We start from the raw sequence: 19,339 nt of genomic DNA, 5'->3' as shown, positions 1-19,339 counted from the left end.
CCCTGACCACAGAGGTTTTTCTTTGCCAAATAGTACCTAACTTCCTAGTCATTTTAATACAGAAGCACAACACCAGAAATGCTGGATAACTTACGGGTATACAGACCGATCCACAAGGGTTATGCTGGTCTCACTCAGAAGCAGCTCACTGCAAACAAAATGCTCCAGGAAGAGTCTGTCTTAAGGACGTGCCAGCAGTACGTTTCCCACTCCCACCACCCTGCTTCCTTCCCCCCCTTTCCTCGGCCGTGTCATAGCAGAGTGACCAAATGCTTTGTAGGCGTTCATTTTATATTAAATGGTGTATATCATGTCAGTTAAAAGATGAAAGAGAGATGTGTCTTCAAAATTACAAGTCTCTGGGTCTTTCCAACTAAGACGACGGAGCACTCACCCTGGAGCCCGACGATGACACCTGCGGGGACGCCCCATGGGGGTGCGGGCCGCATCGGCAGGCAGGGACTCCACCCCCAGGCCCCGCTCCGCGAGGACTCTTCACCCCAGCAGAGCAGTGCCCCCGCCCTGGTCTCTTTTCAGACTCAAGTCCTGAATGTATATTGATCTCACTTTGCGAGGCTGAAGGTCAAAGGAGGGCAGGGAACTGAATGACCACAGAGGCTGCCACGAGTGCACGACTCAGACCCACACGCCTGGGCTGAGGCCTGCGCCAGGCTGCTGTCCCCAGAAGAGCACTGTGCCCCGACACACCCGCTCCTTCCTGCCCGCCAGCCGAGGAAAGGGCCTGGCCAGACTGGCCAGTGCCGAGCAGGACGGCGGTCGCTCTCCCCCAGGTGCTGCGACTGCCGAGGGGGAGGCAGGACCCTCACGTCTCCATCCCGCGTCCTGGCCCGTGTGTCACGCGGGAAGCATTTACTGCACAGGGTAGCAGGCGCGCCCCTCCATGTCATCCCAACACAGCGGAACGATGGAGCAGACTGGCTGGGGTCCCCACCTCGCTCACCACGCCACTCTCTGCCTTCAGCTTCATCCTAGGCAACCAGTTCACTGCCGGGACAGAGACCCGGCATGAGGCACCTGCCAGACCACGGCCCTCCTCCACGGAGCCCCACCCCCCGGATAAACACTGATACTGCGGAGGCACAAGGGGCCCTGGGGAATCTCCTCCAGCCGCTGCTCGTCCCCCTCTGCTACACACACACACACACACACACACACACACACACACACACACACACACACACACACACACACACACACACGGGACAGTCCTCACCTGCCCTGGGGCCTCCCCACCTGCAGAGCCCTCCCCGCAAACAAACCTCCCAGCAATGCAGTTTCTCCCTGGATTCAAAGGCCCTCCTCGGGGAGGCCTCCCTTGCCCACCCTGGGGAGAACTGCAGCCCCCCCCGCCCCAAGTCTACAAGCGTTTCCTCCCCGTCCCTCTTCCCTCCCGGTTTCTCTCAACGCACTTATCGAAATCTAATGTTGCGTATGTTTTTATTCTTCTGGCCGTCTGCGCCCCCCACTGAGGACGCACGTCTGTGAGGGTAGAAATTTCTGTCCTGTAACACCTCCACGCGGCCACCTCGCACACGAGTCACGGCCCGTGTGTTCGCGCGAGCTCTTCTGCGAATGGAGGAGCAGCCACGCTTTCCCTCAGCCCGGCCCTCCCCGGCCCCTCCCATCTCACGGGGCACACGCAGCAAATCGTGGCGCTCAGTCCTGACTCCTGGCCACCCTCCAGCAACAGCGACAGCGATGCCCTCAGTCCTGCTCCGGACCCGCCTCCGATCCAGCCGCGTTTCAGCCCTGTAGCCGCTGCCCTGCATCCGAGCACGTGCTGCCGCAGCGCCTGCCCTGCAGCTGGCCTCGGGCTCACTCTCCCTCCTCCCAGCAGCCAGGGAGTCTTTAAGGGCACCAGCGGTCAGAGCGGCAAGAGCTCCAGCGGCTCCTCAGCGCACTTGGCGCAGAAGCCCAGGGCCCAGCACACCCGCCCGGCCGGCCCGGGCTGCCTTCCTGGCCCGTCTCCCAGGGCCTGCGCCTCGCGCCGTGACTCGGCAGGCTCCCTCCTCTGCGGCCCCGGCCCAGCCAGCCCGCCAGCCGCGACTGCTCCCTCCGCGGCCACAGGGACGGCTCCTCCTGACCCAGTCTAAGGCTGCCTCCGCAAGGGCCCAACCTCCCTTTGTCTGCCAGGTGTTAACAGAAGGCAAATGGACAGGGCAAATGGCGCCTTTCTTTACGACAGAGCCTGGAAGTGTAACAGGTCAATGGCCATGGCCGATACGTCGGCGGCTCTGGTGCCTGGGACACCGAGGAGAGCAAGGTGGGCTCGGCCCCTGCTCTGGTGAAGCGTCACGATGGCCAACTAAGCCAGAGCTGGCCGCGGCCAAGAGAGTCCTGAGAAGAGCAAATACGTCAGTTCAGTGCACGATGACCACCAGCTACGTGCCGGGTACCACCGCGAAGGGCAGACCATCGACCAGGGAGACGCACACGTAAACCAGAACACCAAATAAACCAGCCCTCCCAACACGGGTCTAAACCCATGACCCTGTAGGCACTTCAGGTCCTCCAAGAAGCACACATCATGACAGGATCAGACGTGAAGAGATTTAGGTGGGAAAATGGGGAGGGCCCCGGAGGAGGCTGGCGAGCTGTCGGGTGTGACTGCAGAAGGAAGAAGAAAGGCAGGCGGGTGGGGCAGGAAAAGTCCTAGACTCCAGGCAGCCCTAGGAAAGTTTCAGGCCACGTGGGGTCCTTGAGCCAAGGTCCCTATTGGGAGTCACAGCTTCCCAGGCATGCAGCAGCTGCTGTACTCCTGCGGCAGGAGTCGTGACCTCAGTTGTGGTCAGTGTGGACCCGGACCCCAGCAGGGAGGGCCCAGGGGGATCACGGCCACTGCAGCGCCGGAATCGACTGGAGTCTTGGAGCTCCACGCGGCGGGGCCAGACTCCCAGCGCACTCATCTCAGCCGCTTTTCCTCCTAGGAGTTCAGAGCAACAAAGACCACATCCTGGTTCAATGGCTCCCCGAGGCTCAGGTCAGTCCTCCCAGGGCTTCACTGAATCTGAGAAACTATTATCAAAAAGCTAAGTATTCAAGCCAATCACGGAGGATTCTTGATTTAAAACTGAGAATAAGCACCATGCGTGGGTCACTCTTCTATTAATTCAGCAAGCGCTCAGTAAAACGCCTAAAATGTGCTAGGCGCTGAGGACATGACGATGGGCAGATCAAACTTCCTCTGGAATTGCTCCCTATGAAGTGGCAAAGAAAAGCCAAACAAACAATAAACACAGAATTGGATAAATCCTGTAAGAATGACACAGTAAGTGCTACAGGGACAAAAAGAGCAGGCACCTAACTTTGAGCGGGCTGTTCTCAGAGGAAGGCAGAGCTTCAAAGAGAAAGTGAAGTTTAAACTTAAGTCTTAAAACGAAGGAAGGAATTCAACACGTACAGAGAGTTGGCAATGAACAGCATGTGCAAAGTTTTACGATATTAATGGAAATCCTAGTATTTATATTCTTTTAAAAATTTATAAATCAATATTCTTTAAAAAGACAACTGCACTAGGATGATTTGCTATAGAAAGAAAAACATTCTAAAGGGAATACACCTGAATCATGATGATGGATTTTGCGTAAAGTGGGATGGATGTACAAGCAGCTAGTCAGTAAGTACAATTTTTAAAGATTTTCAAACATATGTTTTATAAATTGAAACATCTGATTTCCCTTAAAAATATAAACAGAAATCACATTATACCAGGCAACAGCTAAAAAAATGTTACACAAAGTAAAAGAAAAATACCTCTCATTGGTTCTCCCTATTCCAGTTCATCCTCCGCAGAAATTGCAAACTGTGCCAAACAGGAGGTTAAAGGCACTGACTCTCCAAGTGGGGAGATGCCAGAGGTAGGAGGGATGCTCACTCCAGCCTACATTTCCTTTAAATTGTTTCATTTCTCTGCAATGTGTATCTACGTTCCTATTTTAATACAACATTGTACAAAGCCTTATGATCAATGGAGAAACAACGCTAAACCTGACCACTACAGCCAAAACATTACCTAGCACCCAGCAGGCACACAATAATTACTGAATGAATGAATATATATAAATAACAAACGCAAAAAACAAAAGGTGGCAAGAACTCCAAAAGGGGGGGCGGGGTGATGAGAATTCTGAGAAAGGAGCCTCATCAGAGAGGATCAGGAAAGGGTCACATAAGACACCTGGGCTGGGCTTTGACAGATGAATGGAATTTGGACATGAGAACTTTAGTATACCACAGAATATTCAGGAAGCACAACAAATGTTTATCGATGTGAAGGCAATGTCGGGCTGTCATTTTGAAAACTAGAGAATTATCAATATATCACAAATTTTAGAAATTAAAGACATTTAATGAGGAAAAACGCTTTTTGTGAAAAGAAGTCCCTTCCTCTACATCCACAAATGGAGCTTTTCCCCTTTCTGGTCGACTCCATCCAGGCTGGAGCCCCTGCACTATCAAACTGCATGAAAACAAGAAACAGACTAAAGTTAAAGCTACAGAATAGACCTATTAACCAGAATGAAAAAACAGGAGTGGGATAAATGTAACCTATTGTGTAGGAATTTCCTCTCTAAACCTCTGCAGGCAACTAAAACAAAGAACAAACTTCACACCATCACCCTTGGTTTTTTGTGGGGTTTTTTTTTTTCAGGTTTACAAAAAATTTATTTGAAACAACAGAGATTTCCCACACATCCCCTACTGTTTACATCTTGTATTACTGTGGTACATACGTTCTAACTGATGAATAAAATTGATACGTTATTATAACTGAAGTCCGCAGCTAACATTAGGGCGCACTCTTCGTGTTGTACAATCTCTGGGCTTTGACAAACGTGGAATGACTTGTATCTACCATTACTGTATTGTACAGAACAGTCGCGCTGCCCTAGAGATCCCCTGTGCTCCGCCTGTTCACCCCGTCATCCTCGTTTAAAGCAGTTCAGCAGCAACAGCCCCAAGACACTGTTCGGCACCAAAATTAGTTGTGAGGCAAATCGAAGGTAATTTCAGACAGTAATAGGCAAAGTGTAAGTGTTTGGGAATTAATTCTTTAAAAAAAAATCAAGATTATACCTCTAATAACCTCATTTTCATGCACAGACATTCTGATCCGCTTTGAGGAGCCACATACGTGAATTCTTCTGAGTATGTTCACGGGGTGGGGGGGCTTCTAAGAAGAGTGAGGCTCTGTGTACCTCCACCCGTCACCCTCAACTTCATCTGAAGAAGACCCCTGAGTCAGGACGGGCAAAGCAGCCAGGAAAGCGAGGGCGCAAGAGCACGGCTGTGCCTGTTTCCCTCTGGAATGAGAAAGTCCACAGACCTGCTCTATGGGGAGAAATGAGTGCCTCCAAAGACAAGAACCAATCCTGAGGGTGAACCCCAATTTCAACAGTCAGTGAGAATCCAGTGAGGATGCTGGAGAACAAGGCCACGTGCGAGTTATGAATAAAGGCAGGGGTGTATTTTCTCCTAGTCAAGGCCGGGTACGGGCTGAGGGGACATCGTGAAGGCTTCTCCAGGTTACCCCGGTATCTGACAATGACCCCCGTCTCCATGTGGGCAGCGTTTTGTCTGTGTTAAGCTCCCTCCTCCCTCCAACCTGCCTCGTACGATGTCATCTCGAAGTTTTAAGCAACTCCTCATTCAGACAAATGTGAGTGCCATGAAGGCACCCTATTCCGACTTGACTTTATTCTAACTTAGAAGTTGCTCTCAAACGGTGGGGGGAGGGGGGCGGGGGGAGAGACAGCACGCAGGGCAAAGGGAGACCCACTTTCTACTTCTACTTGATGAAAATATAAAAATGATAATGACAATGACATGAACTTCGGTTGCTTTAGGAGTGTGCTTCATTAATAACACCTTCCTTTAATTACGTAAATAAACCTCACCGGTGTGGGCGTGGGACAGAGGCCGGGGCTCCTGCCTCCTTGGCTGCACCGCACTCCGCTGTCCCTTCCCCTCAACACTGTCTTCTCCTTCCTCAGCTTAAGCTACGCTTCCAGGCTCCTATGCACCTATGCGTAATCTTGTACCCTTCACCCAACTGTACATCCTCTACATGTGTCTAAAATGACAGCAGCATAAAAGGATTCAATAGAGAAGCATTTCTTTTGTTGAAGTACTTGTCTTTATGTGTGTTCTGTCACACAAGTCATGAAGCTCTCAATCTTATCTGTCAACTCCTAGAAAGACCTTCAACATCCAACCACAAAACCACAAGGAATTGAGGAAATAACTAATACACTGGGGAAGAAATTAAGAACAATCTGCAAAAACATATTTGAAATTGTGTAAAATCTAAACGGCATCTATATGATTTTTCCCTCGATGAAGAACTATGACAAACTCAGGACAGTAGTTACTGTCAGAACCATTCCTAATCTGAGTTTTTCAGATTTTCCAGGAGCACCTAATCACCAAGAATTCTCAAATCCACCCTTTTCCAATTGCACTTCCATTAAAAAAAAAAAAATGCCACATGTCACAGAACGTTTAAAAATTTGGATGTTGAATTCAAAGCGGTTGCATGTAAATGCTGTATTATCTGTAAAACAAAGATAACGACGGCACCTACCTCCCGAAGGCTGGTCAGCAGTCACTACAGTCCGGGGCATATTTATTAGACAGTGGTAACAAGTCACTACCCCAACCGGAGCAAAACTTGAACTGGGTTCAGACTATGGAGTAAATGACTGCTGACAGTTGAAAACGCATTTAAGTGTCAAGAACAGTTAAGCCTTTAGTTGCTTCTCTTCAACGGCTACGAGGCCTCCCTGATCCCGGACAAGAACTAACTCTGTGCGCCGACAGCCACGCGGAGTTCAGGACACGAGCCTTGGGGTAACAGACGAAGGGGTAACACCACCCACGCCTCTGAGGCCTAATCACTCAGTCTATTTTAAACAACCAACCACTTATTGAATATGCTTTTTAAATTTTTAAAAGTTCCCTAAAAGGGGCTAACAACCTCGTTCGAAGTGTTCAGTGCTTTACACCTGCTAAGGCATTAGGCTCATACGGGCGCCGAGAGGCAGGTGCTGCGACCACCCCGTCTCAGAGGAGGAAACCGAGGCACGCGGGGCTGCAGCCGGCGCGGCTGCCAGGGCGCTGACCCGCAGCCCTCGGCTGGGACAGCCCGCTCGGACAGCCCGCTCGGACAGAACGGTCATCCCCGTCCAGGTTCCCGCGCCTTAGGCCCAACCACCCAAAGCGCGGCCACCCGCCGGGCGCCGGAAGCCTGACGGGGGTCGGGGTTCGGGCGTGAGGGCCGGGCGGGGGTCCCGGGCCCGCGGAGGGTCGGGCGGGGGTCTGGGAGGAGGGCCGGGCGGGGGTCCCAGGCGCCGGGCCGCTCACCTTCCGACAGCTCCAGCTCCAGCTCGGCCAGGCTCTCCCGCACCTCGGCGGGTAACGGCACCGCCTCCAGCGGGCACCCGCGCTCGGCCATGGCCCCGCCGAAGGACGGCCGGTCGGCCGGCTCGACCCGGGCGGGGTCGGGGTCTGGGTCGGGGTCGGGCCGCGCCGAGCCGAGGCGGCGGCACTGGCGGCGGCTACGTCGCTCCCCTCTGCCCGGCGACCCGCATCCGCCCGCGGGGATCGCAGGCGGCGGGCAGGGGCGCGGCCCCGGCAGCTCCACAGAGGCGCGGGCACGAGCGCGGACGGCTCCTCTGGCGCCGCCACCGCCCCGCGCGCCCCCGACCGCCCGGCCGACCCTGTACGGAGCGCGCGTGCGCGGCGGGAAGGGCAAGACGGGTAACGCGGCGAGTCGCCTGCCAGTTGGGAGGCCGGGCCCGCCCAGCAACACCAGAGGCTCGCTCCCATTGGCCGCGAGGACGCGGCGAGGCCGCTCCGGGCTCCCATTGGGAGAGCAGGGAGAGCGTCACTCCCGAGAGGCTCTGCGCCGAGGGTTTGGATCGCCGACAGGCAGGAACGCGGGCTGGCGTCTCAGCGCGGTCACCTCAGTGTTGGGGTTGAGGGCGCGAGACGCCCCTCGTCTCAGGTGTTGGGGTCGCGGGCCTCAGGCGGGCGTCCGTCCACGGCGACCCTGCAGGCCCTGGTCTGGTGTCCGCGCGGACGCTGAGGGTTCGGGGTGCGCTGGGCTTGCGCTGGGGCGGGTCGGGGGCGTCCACACGCTTCCTCCCCAGCACGCGTGGGCCTTTTCACGACTCTCGGGAGTGAGCAGAACCCCCTGGGCACCTTTGGACGTCCTTCGTAGACGCGCTGTGACGTGTGTGTTAGCCCATGTGCTTTTTAAAACAGCCTTGGAAGGAGCTCCAGCAGCCATTTCAGACCGTGGGGTGACCTTGGGAAGTGCGAGGACAGACGTGAGGGAACTACAGACGTCCGGAGCCTTGGGGGCTGGCGGAGCTGAACTGAGACCCCCCGCCCCCTCCACACACACACCGGGAATCCTGAGGGAGCTGATCCCCGGTGTCGGCGGGAAGCGTATCTGCCAGGTGCGACGGTGGACTGTGGTGGCCGCGAATACCCGCCCCTGTCCGCAGAGGGCCACCTTCCTAGGTCGTATCCTTCTTGAGGTGACTGAGCCGGCCTGGCCATTGGGCCCAGCGCTGAAGGCCTCTGCGAGCACAACAGGCTGCCTCCAGCTTAGCTGGGCCTGCATGGCCCTCTTCTTCCTAGGCTCAACCCTGTCTCCTTCCCCTTCCTTTCTCAGGTGTGATGCCATATAAACTTGTACCCCAAACTCACTCTCACCATCTGCTTCTGGAGAAACCATCCTGCAACAGTTGATACCTGGGGTTTAGATGGCAGGTGATAAGATGGGGTGAATCACTCACCACTTGTGGATGGAACACTCACAGCCCCTGGCACGAAGTGATGTAATTGTTAACCTTCCACCCGTGTAGAAGAGTGAACCAGAGAAGTGAAATGAATACCCTAGAAGCCTTTTACGTACGATGGAAATATTAGCTATAAGGAAGGGTACTGGGATTGGGTAGCTATTCCTTAACACTACTGATGCCCTTAAGAGAAATAATGGACAGTGGATGGCTACCAACAGACCATTGAAAGCCATGGAGTCTCTTCAGCTTCCTGCAAAAAAAGCCTCATCTCCTGCATTGAGACAATAAAGACAAGGGCTAGGCTCAAGAATTAATATCTCAAAGATGGTAAACACCCAGCCAAGGCAGTTCTGTGATGCTAAGTTTGGGGCCCTGGTTGGGAAAATCTGGGCCCATGACACATGTCAAAGAGATCTCATATCTGGGTAGGTGCCGTCAAAGCTTCTGACCACTCCCACCCCCAAGACTGCCTTGAACCTCTGGAGCCTGCCCATGTGGCTCACCTTTCCCTACCAACCGGGCACTCCTTTCCCCAACCTGTTGGACACTAGGCATATAATTATGGTTATTTCTTAGCATAATTCAGGTGGACTATAGCCCCCTCCCCCTCAAAAGAACATGTTAGTTTGCGAGGGCTGCAGTAACAAAGTACCACAGACTGGGTGGCTTAACAGCAATTTATCTCACAGTTCTGGGGGCTGGAAGTCAGAACGAGGTTACAGGGCTGCGAAGGAAGGATCTTCCATCCCTGCCTGCTAGCTTCTGGTGGTTTGCTGGCAGTCTTTGGTGCTGCTTGGCTTGTAGGTGCATCATGCCCATCTCTGCTTTCATGTTCACATGCCTTTCTCCCTATATGTGTGTCTGTTTCTGTGTCCAAATCCCCTGTTTTTAAGGACACCAGTCATTGGATTAGGACCTACCCTAATTAATTCATCTTAATTTGATTATCTGTAAAGACCCTATTTCCAAATAAGGCTACATTCACGGGTACCAGGGGATTAGGACTTCAACATCTATTGCAGGGACACAGTTCAACCCGTTACATGTGAGAACCAGCCAACTGCCAGGAGCTAGGGAAGTCTGTGTGGGGCTGGATTATAAGTGTGCTTGGTTATGAGTGGTGGTCCCCATCATCCTTGTTTAATTCATCAGCATGACCCCTGCAGAAATCAGGAGAGAACTGGAGCGTAAAATGGGGTAGAAGACTATTATGATCAATCTTCTAAGATATGGGATTTAACGCCCAGGCAAAGACTGGTAGCAAACTCCCTGAAGGGATGCTCCTAGAATGATGCTGTATTTATTGCTATATACACACTTGGTGGCTTGAAACAAGAACCATTTATTATCTCTTTAGGTTATTGTGGGTCAGGAGATAGTGGAGATGGCTTGTCTCTGTTCTACAGCATCTGGGGCCTCAGCTGGAGCAGCCTGAAGGCCAGGGGTTGGAATGATCTGAAGATTCATTTACTCACATGTCTGACAGTTGATGCAGGAGCCTGGATTGGGGATGTCAGCCAGCATACCCACACATGGCCACTCCCTGTGGCCTAGACTTCCCCACAATGTAATGGCTGGATTCCAAGGGCAGTTGTCCAAAGACAAAGGAAAGCCATGGCCTTTTTGTGAACTAGCCTCAGGAGTCATATACCATCACTTCTGCCACTCCCTAGCTGTTAGTAAGTCTCACCTATATTCAGGGGAGAGGCATCAGACTCCTTTCAAAGGGAGAAATTTCAGAATTTGCAGATATATTTTTAAAACACTACACGTAGAAAAAGCTATGGTCCACAGTAAGCAAAGTTGAAATGACAACTGCTACAGCGGACTGATGGAAAGGAGTACAAGGGTCAGGGATGTGGGTGTGCTGAAATTTAAATACTCTGTGCTTCCTGAAGACCCACCAGATGATTATATTCCACATAAAGGCACAAATAACAAATTTTTACAAAAGTCCAAAGAAACAGACTGATGAAAGGGGTACTGATGTCACTAGTCAATGGTGGCTCACCTTTTAGGTGAGAGCTGACAGTAGGAAAGCCTGTTCCAGAACAGCATTGGGGACGATAGGATCCTAAAACAGAAGAGGCCAGGAAGCAGCACGGAACTGACAGAAGTCTGAATATTGCAAAGTACAATGGCCAGCAAGGTGTGCATGGCAGCCAAGGGAGCCTGAGCTGCAGAAATGCTTCATAAAACACAGCATCCCTAGAGGCAAAATAGATGGGCAGTTGAAGGTACTACCAGCAGAGAAAAGTCAAGGATGGATGACTAGGAAAATCAAGCTGGTTGCCCAATATAAAAAACCAGGATCCCACAGCCAGTTTCTGGACCTGAGCCAGATTTCAGACATGGAACTGAAGAGGTGGCCAAGTACCAAGAAGGACCCTGCAATATACCACAAGTATACATAGAAATGAATCCCAAAGGCCTTTCCTTTGGTAACTACACCTGGGGAAAACTAGGTAGCCAAACATTTTGAAGATTGATGGACACAAGGTCTGAACTGACTTTGCACCTAAACCCCTGGATCATCACGGCTCCCCTGTCAGAGTGGCTCATGTGGTGCCCAGATCATTAATGGAGTCCTGCCCAAGGTCCAGCTTACAGTAGGTCCACTGGGTCTGTGAACCTGCTTGGTGGTCATTTCCGGGTCCCAAAGTGAATAATTGGCATTGACGTGCTTGGCAATTAACATTACACTCATTTTGGGTCCCTGACCTGTAGGGTTAGAGCTATCACAATAGGAAAAGCCAAGTGGAAACCTCTAAAACTGATCTATTCCTATCAGGATCATAAAACAACATCACATCTGGGGGTGGGAGGGATGGCAGAGATGGGTGCCTCTTTTAAGGATCTAAAGGATACAGCATGGTGGTCCCCAAAACCTTTAGTTCACCAGCATGATCCCTGCAGAAATCAGAAGGATCCTGAAGGATGAGGGTATACTGCAAACTCAACTCAGTAGCAGCCCCGAGAGTAGTCTCTGTGTCAGATGTGGTAGGTGGCTGCTAATCCAGTGTGTTCTTTTCTGTCCCTATCAGAAAAGAAGATCAGAAACATTTCACATTCACGTGGAACAAAGATGCAGTTTTGCCTGAAGCCTATGTTACCCCTCTTGCCCTCTCATAGTCCAAAGACTTCACCATCCTGAAGAACATCACATTGTTTCCATTACATCAATAACATTATAAAGATGCTGGAGACATCGGTAAGATACAGGTGCTCCAGAGAGCAGTAGATAAACCCTATGAAGATTCAGGGACCTGCTACACTTAAAATATTTTTAGGGATCCAGTGGTCAGTGGTGCCCTAAGGCATCCCTTCCAAAAGAAAAAGAATTGTTGCGTCATGCACCTTCAACCATTTTTTAATAAAGGAAGTCACTGTTGGGCCTCTTCAAGTTCTGGAAGCAGCATATTCCACACATAAATACTGCTCTGGCCCAAATACTGGTTGACTTGGAAGACTTCCAGGTTTGAGAAGAGCCCAGAAAAGGAAAAGTTTCTGTCTCAGGTCAAGGCTGTGGTACAAGCAGTTCTGCTGCCTGGGCCATACGGTCTAGCAGGTGGTATTGGTGGTGGGGAACAATGCAACGTGGAGTTTCTGGCACATCTCAGCAGGAGATTGACAAAGCAGGAGCCCTAGGTTCTGTGATGCCACTTGAAGCAGAGAATTATATATGCCTTTTGAGGGAAAAAAACCATCTTGGTGTGCTTCTGTGCTCTGACAGAGATGGAACATCTGACCTTGGGACACCAAGTGACCCCGCAGACAGGACTGCTTTGTGAGGTGGGTTCTGCCAAACTCACCAAGTCATCAGGTCGGTTTGGCCCAGAAACAGTCCACCACCAGGTGGAAGGAAGGAGCACATTCAAGACTGAGCATGAGACTGTTCAGAGGTCACAAGGGAGTGCAAAATAGGTGGCCCAGACCCACATGGCATCCACTGCTGTTGTATCAGAGCCTCTCTGTTCCTTCGCATCTATGACCGTATGGGGAAGCCTTCAGAGCAAGTTGACAGGTGGAAAAATCTTGAGCCTGGTTCACAGATGGGTTGGCTTGGCATGTGAGTTCAGAATGAAAGTGTACAGCAGCTACATTACAGCCTCACTCAGGGCTGGCCCTACAGACAGTGGTTAAGGATATACCCTCCCCGTGGGCAGAGCTCCTAGTCATTCCCTTTTCTGCGTAAGGAGTGGCCCAAGGTGAGAATATATATGGACACACGGGCAGTGTTGGATGGCCTGTGTGACTGGCTAAGGGTTTGGAAGGAAAACAATTGGAAAACTGGGGACAAGGAAAGCATGTGGGAAGACATACTGGGATAGGCGCCAAGCAGGATGGTCTTGGTGTAAAATATTAATGCCCACCAGAGAGCACCCATGAAAGTAATAAACCACCAAGCAGACAGAACGACGATTCAGCCAGTTGACCCTGGACAGCATCTCTTACTTGGCAACCCCTGCACTGGCATGATGGGTACAAGAACAGAGGAACAAAAGTAATGAGGTTGGAGGCTACCCGTGGGCCCAAAGCTGATCTAACCACTAGCTGACACTGAAGGTCTAACCTGCCAGTGGGAGACCAATGCTGAGCTCTGAATGTGGCTCCTTCCACTAAGAAGGTCAACCAGCCAAGTTTGCTGTATCGGAACTCTTCCATCCTGGAAGGGCCAGGAGTTTGTTTTCACAGAAATAGATTCATATTCCATATATAGGCTTGACTTCCTGCCCACAAGTTTCAGGCAACAGGGGCTTATGGAGTGGTAGTTCCTCTGGCACAGGATCCCATGTGGCATCGTATCAAACATAGGATTCACTTTATGGCAAAGGAAGTGCACAGCAAGGAGTGCAAAGACCACGGGATCTGCTGCCTGACAGAGCACTGGAGCAGTCAGCTAAAGGCACAGCTCAAGTACCAAATCGGAGGTAATGTTCTGCAAAGATGGGGTGGCATTCAAGACCTATATATGGCACTGTGTTCCCAACAAGAAAGATACCTGAATCTGAAACCCAAGGGGTGGAAACAGGAGTGGTCCCACTTAACCATCACCTGCAGTGATCCACTGGGGGCTTTGTGCTTCCTGTCCTCCCAAGTTTAGATTCTGCAGGGTTAGAGGTCCTGGTCCCCAAAAGGGACACTCCCTGGGGAACACACCAAGTGTTCCATGGGATTATAAACTATGGATGATGTCCGGGAACCTTGGGTTCCTGCGTCTAGGAACCAGCAGGTGAAAGGAGGAGTCACTGTCTTGGTGACAGAGAGGGTAGGGCTGCTCCTACACTCACTGCACAACGAGGAAGAATGTGTAGAACCTGAGTGACCCACAGGGGTGTGGCTCCGTACTCCTTTGCTTATCTGCGATTGAGAAACTAGAGAATCCAACTTGCACACGCAGTGGAAGAGTCTGCCTCTTGATTTTCAGACCCCTGCAGTCTGGCTGTAAGGGAAGTACATGATACACGTGCTCCTAGTTTTAGGCATACACCAGTTTGCAACACTGCGTCCAACTTGAAAGACTGATTTCCAAGCTGGCGCTGATAGAGAGCCTTCAACCAGCCATTCCACTCTTCAGCCCAGACAGCCGCTTCCAGCTGATGGGACACATGATATTGGTTCGTAAACTTGCCCCTGTACACGAGGGCAAGGAGAGACCAAAGAGACACAGACACTCCAGATCAGCAGCTTTAATAAGCAGGGAACTTACGAGGTTTGTCCTGGCGGCCAGAAGACGAACAGATCTCCACACCCACCCGCCAGAATCTTAAGAGCTTATACAGAGGCCTTGACTGGGTTCAGTCATGCACACCTTCCAGATGGTCTCCACACCACCTTGCTCTCTCAAGGCTGCATCCTTGGGGCAGCTGCCAGTGTGGGGAGGGCAAGCACAATGCACAACCCAAGGATGGGGAGCTGGTGGGGAGCCTCGGATGGCCCAGGGCCAGCTAACAGGTCAACCAGCGGCCATGTCCTCTCGACGACCTCCTCCAACATGGTAAGACCAGTGGATTCTACGTGTGAACTCATCCTGCACTTTCATCGCTTTAAAGTAACGCCTGCTGCTAAGAGGCAGTGTCATGCAGAGCTACAGCAACGAACAAGACGTCTCCAAGGGCACAGAGAGTGCTGTTGGCAGATGCACTGCAGACAGGGAAGCAAAGAAGTCGCACCTGGAGTGTGTCTATTCCTGGCGGGACCGACCACTGCGTCCTCTGTGATGGAGGAACCAGCTCGCCACATCAAGGTCTCAGCCCTGACCTCTGCGGTTGGCAGTTCAGGCACTGAGAAGTGGGAGAAGCCAGGAAGCCTTGGTGAGAGGAGGTCTTGTTGCTGAACCAGTGCAAGTCTCTTTTCTGCCACCTAAGGAAAGAGGCTGAGTGACACCCATAAGCAAGTCATCCTGTCCGCTGGACTGCACTTCGGCAGTGGGTGCCCTGAGGGAGGAAGGTCTTCTTACATACCCGTCCTGCAGATGACCTTGACACCACTTTGCAATCTTTCTGCCATCAAGTATTGACCAGCTGGACAGTCAGTTACTCATGAGAATGCTTATGGATCAGGAACCCAGGTCAGTTCTCTTTCCACATGGAATGGAGCATCAATGTACCATCCGAAGTTTGCCAGCTGGAAATCTTCCAAATCCCATATGCTGCGTGTGTGTGGCAACTGTCTACTTCTGGCTGAGGCCAGCACACTGTGCAGATCCAGCTGCAGAACAAACTTGTGCTTCTTCCTGTTCTGCCAACTAGTCACAGGTAACGTCTCACAAGACCACAGACGTGGCTGAGACAGTGAAACAGAAGATCCAGCACCATGAGTCTGACTACCGACCATGTCATTTACGTACGTCTTCTGATCTTCTCACGCCCAGCTCTGTGTGTACCTGCGATGGACAAACTCCTACGCTGAAATCCTGCCCACAATGGGATGGCATTGGGAGGTAGAAGCTCTGGGAAGCAGATGAAGCTGTGAGGGTGGAGCCCTCCCTTATGGATGGGATTATTGCCCTTAAAAGAGCCACGAGTGCTTGCTCCCCCCTCTCTGCTCTCCACCACGTAAAGATACAAGGAATAATCAGCCATCTGCAACCCAGGAGAGGCCCTCACGAGAACCCCACCCTGCTGGCCCCCGCATCTTGAACTTCCAGCCTCCAGAACTGTGAGACACACATTTCTGTTGGTTATAAGCCACCCAGTTTATGGCATTTCGTTATAGCAGCCCAAGCTAAGACAATACTGTTTCTGGTTTTCAATGGAATGCTGCTGTTTACATCCAGTTTCATTATTTGTTGTACTTCTCTGGCTACTTTGGGATAAACTCTTGATATGGGTCCAGAAGTGATGGCACCTGTCCCAGGTACAATCATAAAAGGTTTTATATTTAGGCTCCCTTATCATTTTTTTTCTCAATACCAATTAGATGATCAATTCGATTTCAACTGGCAGGGACAACTTCCCTACCTTACCTGAGGGTCTTTGTTTAATATCACTTTGATGCATTAAAGACATCATGGTAATTGGTCCTAATGAGCAGGAAGAAGTACCCTAGTTGCCTTGGATGGTGAGAGGTAAATTCCATGAAAAATCAGTGGTCTGTGGACTATCATGGTCTCCCTTCCAAAGTGAATGACAAGCAGCTACGCCTCGCACTGCTCACAACTAAGAAAGGCCCAGGCCTGGCGTGTGTGGACTTTGATATGACCACATCTGGGTGTGCTGCTCCCGTCTTCTGACTGAGGAAGCTGTAGGCTGTTGGTTTCGCGAGACCTGGATAAGGACCCGCAGCTCTGATACTCAGGACAAGTTTGTAGCCAGCCAGGCAGAAGTGTGGACAGCCTGGGGACTCCACTGATGGCCGCTGTCTAACGTGGCTGTATTCTGGGACTGAGTTCTTCTTCTTTTTTTTTTAATTAATTAATTTATTTATGTATTTATTTTTGGCTGGGTTGGGTCTTTGTTGCTGCGCGCAGGCTTTCTCTAGTTGCGGCAAATGGGGTCTACCCTTCGTTGCGGTGTGCGGGCTTCTCATTGCGGTGGCTTCTCTTGTTGGGGAGCACGGGCTCTAGGCATGCGGGCTTCAGTAGTTGTGGCTCGTGGGCTCAGTAGTTGTGGCTCATGGGCTTAGTTGCTCCGCAGCATGTGGGATCTTCCCGGACCAGGGCTTGAACCCATGTCCCCTGCACTGGCAGGCGGATTCTTAACCACTGTGCCACCAGGGAAGCCCCTGGGACTGAGTCCTTAACGTAGTTTCTGTGCTGACCCCAGGTAGTGTCAGAATTGAACTGTAGGACACTCGGGTGGTGATGGAGAGGAGGTGGTGAGTGATAAGACTCAAGCGGGTCAGGAAGGCAAAAGTAAACCCCGTGAACAGATGGCCAGGGTTCCCAGAAAATTTCTCCCTCTGAGTTGTCCTTGTGCTCTGTCTACTCCTGTTCTGCATATGGACTTGCTGTCCCTGCCCAGAACCCATCTGGGGACTGCCCAAATTACTTACTCACCATCGCTGCTTCTGACCAGAAAACTCCTCTCATAGCAAAAGTGCGGCACTAGCCTTACGACCATGGGATTCCCTGACGTCAACCCAGAAGCAGTTCAGCTACTGACAGTGGGAAGGCTGCCCTACTGCAGACCCACTTATGGCCATTTCTCCCACAGCCAGAATACATCAGCCTGGGGCCATCAGAAGATGGGAAGAGCCCCTCTTACTGCTACGCCAGATAAGCCTGGAGGAATTTTTGCTTTCCATTCTGACTCTGGGCTCTGCTGTCCCAGGGGTGGGGGGAGGCTGCTGCCACCAGTGACAGTGGTCCCCCTCTGAACCAGCAGGGATAGGGTTCCTGCATCGGCTGGTGGGATTGATCCCAATTACTGAGGGGGAGCCTGGAGGCCAGCACAACTCGAGGACAGTAAAGCCTGTATCTGTACCTGACGTCTTCACTGGGCACCTCCTCGTACTTAGTACTTCCAGGTTCGACTGTAAAAGGAAAGGAAGTCCTCTAAAAACAAGACTGTTAAGGTCTCAAATCTTTCAGAAAGGACAGTGAGGCCCAGAAAACCAGGCCTACATGGTAGAAGGAAGACTCTTTGAAACGGGGGCGCAGGCCTGGTTAATGCTTGCTCTGGACTTCTCCTCACCTCCCCCACTTGACATGACATGCTGGGTGTGTTAACTACACCAATTAGCAAAGGGCAGACCCAGCACCGAGGGAGGAGTCCGGCATTACCTGCAGAGCCTGCATCACTGAGATACGACACCTCATGGGCCTTCTTCGGTATGAAGAATGTTTGCCCCACATCAGGTGGGTGCATTTTGGTAACTAAGTATGGGTGGATGAGAACAAATTCTTCGTAGCCAAAGGGTCACCTGCCAGTGTGCTTTCAGATCAATTCTTGTCTGCTCTGCACAAGGTGCCGACTTCTGCAAGGAACTGTCCCAGGATCCTTGTCTAGTTTGGCAAACAGGAGGGCAGGAGGAGAAAGATGGGTGTCTCTCTCCCTTCCACAGTGATGCTGATGCATCTCCGCTGAAGGGTCAGCTCCTGCTGGAGGGGGGCTCTGTCCCTGTGTCCCAGGAACCGTTCTGCTGACCTGCCAGCCCCAGGGAAAGGGCTCCTCCACCATCATAATGATCAAATCCTTGTACAGGATTCCCTTAGCTGGAAAGCCTAGCGTGGTTATGTTCTCCCACCTGGACTGACACAGTCCTGTAGTTGATTAAAACGTATTGGGTCAGACTTCAGTTTGGTCATGACGTTTTTTTCATCTTTCATTATGAAAATTTTCAAAAAATAAGTAACCATATACTAACTAGATTCAATCTAGATTCAATATTTTAAAAAGATTTTGCATGTTTACTTAATCCATATATGTGTACTCTCTTTCTAACAGAACCATTTCAAAATAAATTGCATTTGTTACGGCTCCTTTTTCTTAAATAATTCAGCATACAGCTCCTCAGAAAAGCAGCCTTTTCTCATATAACCATGACCACACCTAAGAAAATTAACACAAATTCCCTTAAAATCTGCTATCCAGTACATACTCAAATTTACCCCGTTAACCCCCAAAATGACTTTATAGCTGCTTTCCCCAATTTAGGAACTAATTAACTTTTGCACATGCATTTATGTCTCCTTAGTTTCTTTTTTTTTTGCGGTACGCGGGCCTCTCACTGTTGTGGCCTCTCCCGTTGCGGAGCACAGGCTCTGGACGCGCAGGCTCAGCGGCCATGGCTCACGGGCCCAGCCGCTCCACGGCATGTGGGATCTTCCCGGTCCAGGGCACGAACCCGTGTCCCCTGCATCGGCAGACAGACTCTCAACCACTGCGCCACCAGGGAAGCCCTCCTTAGTTTCTTTTAACAAAACACAGGGCCCTCACTTTTGTTTTCTGAGTAATGTTGTCTACTTGATGAAACCAGGCCAGTCACTTACAGAACATCCCATGTGTCTCTTTCCTCGTGGTTCTGTGTCACTTGTCCCTCCATCTGTAAACTGGGGGAGACTG

At 51.4% G+C, this 19,339-nt stretch overlaps 1 protein-coding gene and 1 long non-coding RNA gene across 40 annotated transcripts in view; one reads left to right on the top strand and one right to left on the bottom strand.

Moving 5' to 3' along the window:
* DIP2A (disco interacting protein 2 homolog A) overlaps positions 1-7,740 on the bottom strand; it is a 90,388-nt gene extending 82,648 nt beyond the window's left edge. For 12 of the 39 annotated variants that reach the window (XR_012331688.1, XR_012331691.1, XR_012331683.1 and 9 more), the window contains exon 1: positions 7,384-7,740. Coding sequence is in view for 20 of the 39 variants with exons in the window: in XM_073804625.1 (XP_073660726.1) it covers positions 7,384-7,474 (91 nt within the window). In the remaining 19 variants the exon portion in view is untranslated. The remainder of the gene's footprint in view (positions 1-7,383) is intronic. The other 27 variants (XR_012331684.1, XR_004526479.2, XR_004526482.2 and 24 more) reach the window with 8 other exon arrangements.
* A 40-nt stretch (positions 7,741-7,780) lies between these two features.
* LOC141278635 (uncharacterized) lies at positions 7,781-18,565 on the top strand. The gene is made up of 2 exons (XR_012331692.1): positions 7,781-9,256; positions 11,876-18,565. It is a non-coding gene; the product is annotated as an uncharacterized lncRNA (long non-coding RNA).
* The last annotated feature ends 774 nt before the right edge of the window (positions 18,566-19,339 follow it).

This window comes from Tursiops truncatus, chromosome 4 (genome assembly GCF_011762595.2).
Source record: "Tursiops truncatus isolate mTurTru1 chromosome 4, mTurTru1.mat.Y, whole genome shotgun sequence".
NCBI classification, from domain to species: Eukaryota; Metazoa; Chordata; class Mammalia; order Artiodactyla; family Delphinidae; genus Tursiops; species Tursiops truncatus.
This window is presented reverse-complemented; position numbering and strand designations above follow the sequence as displayed.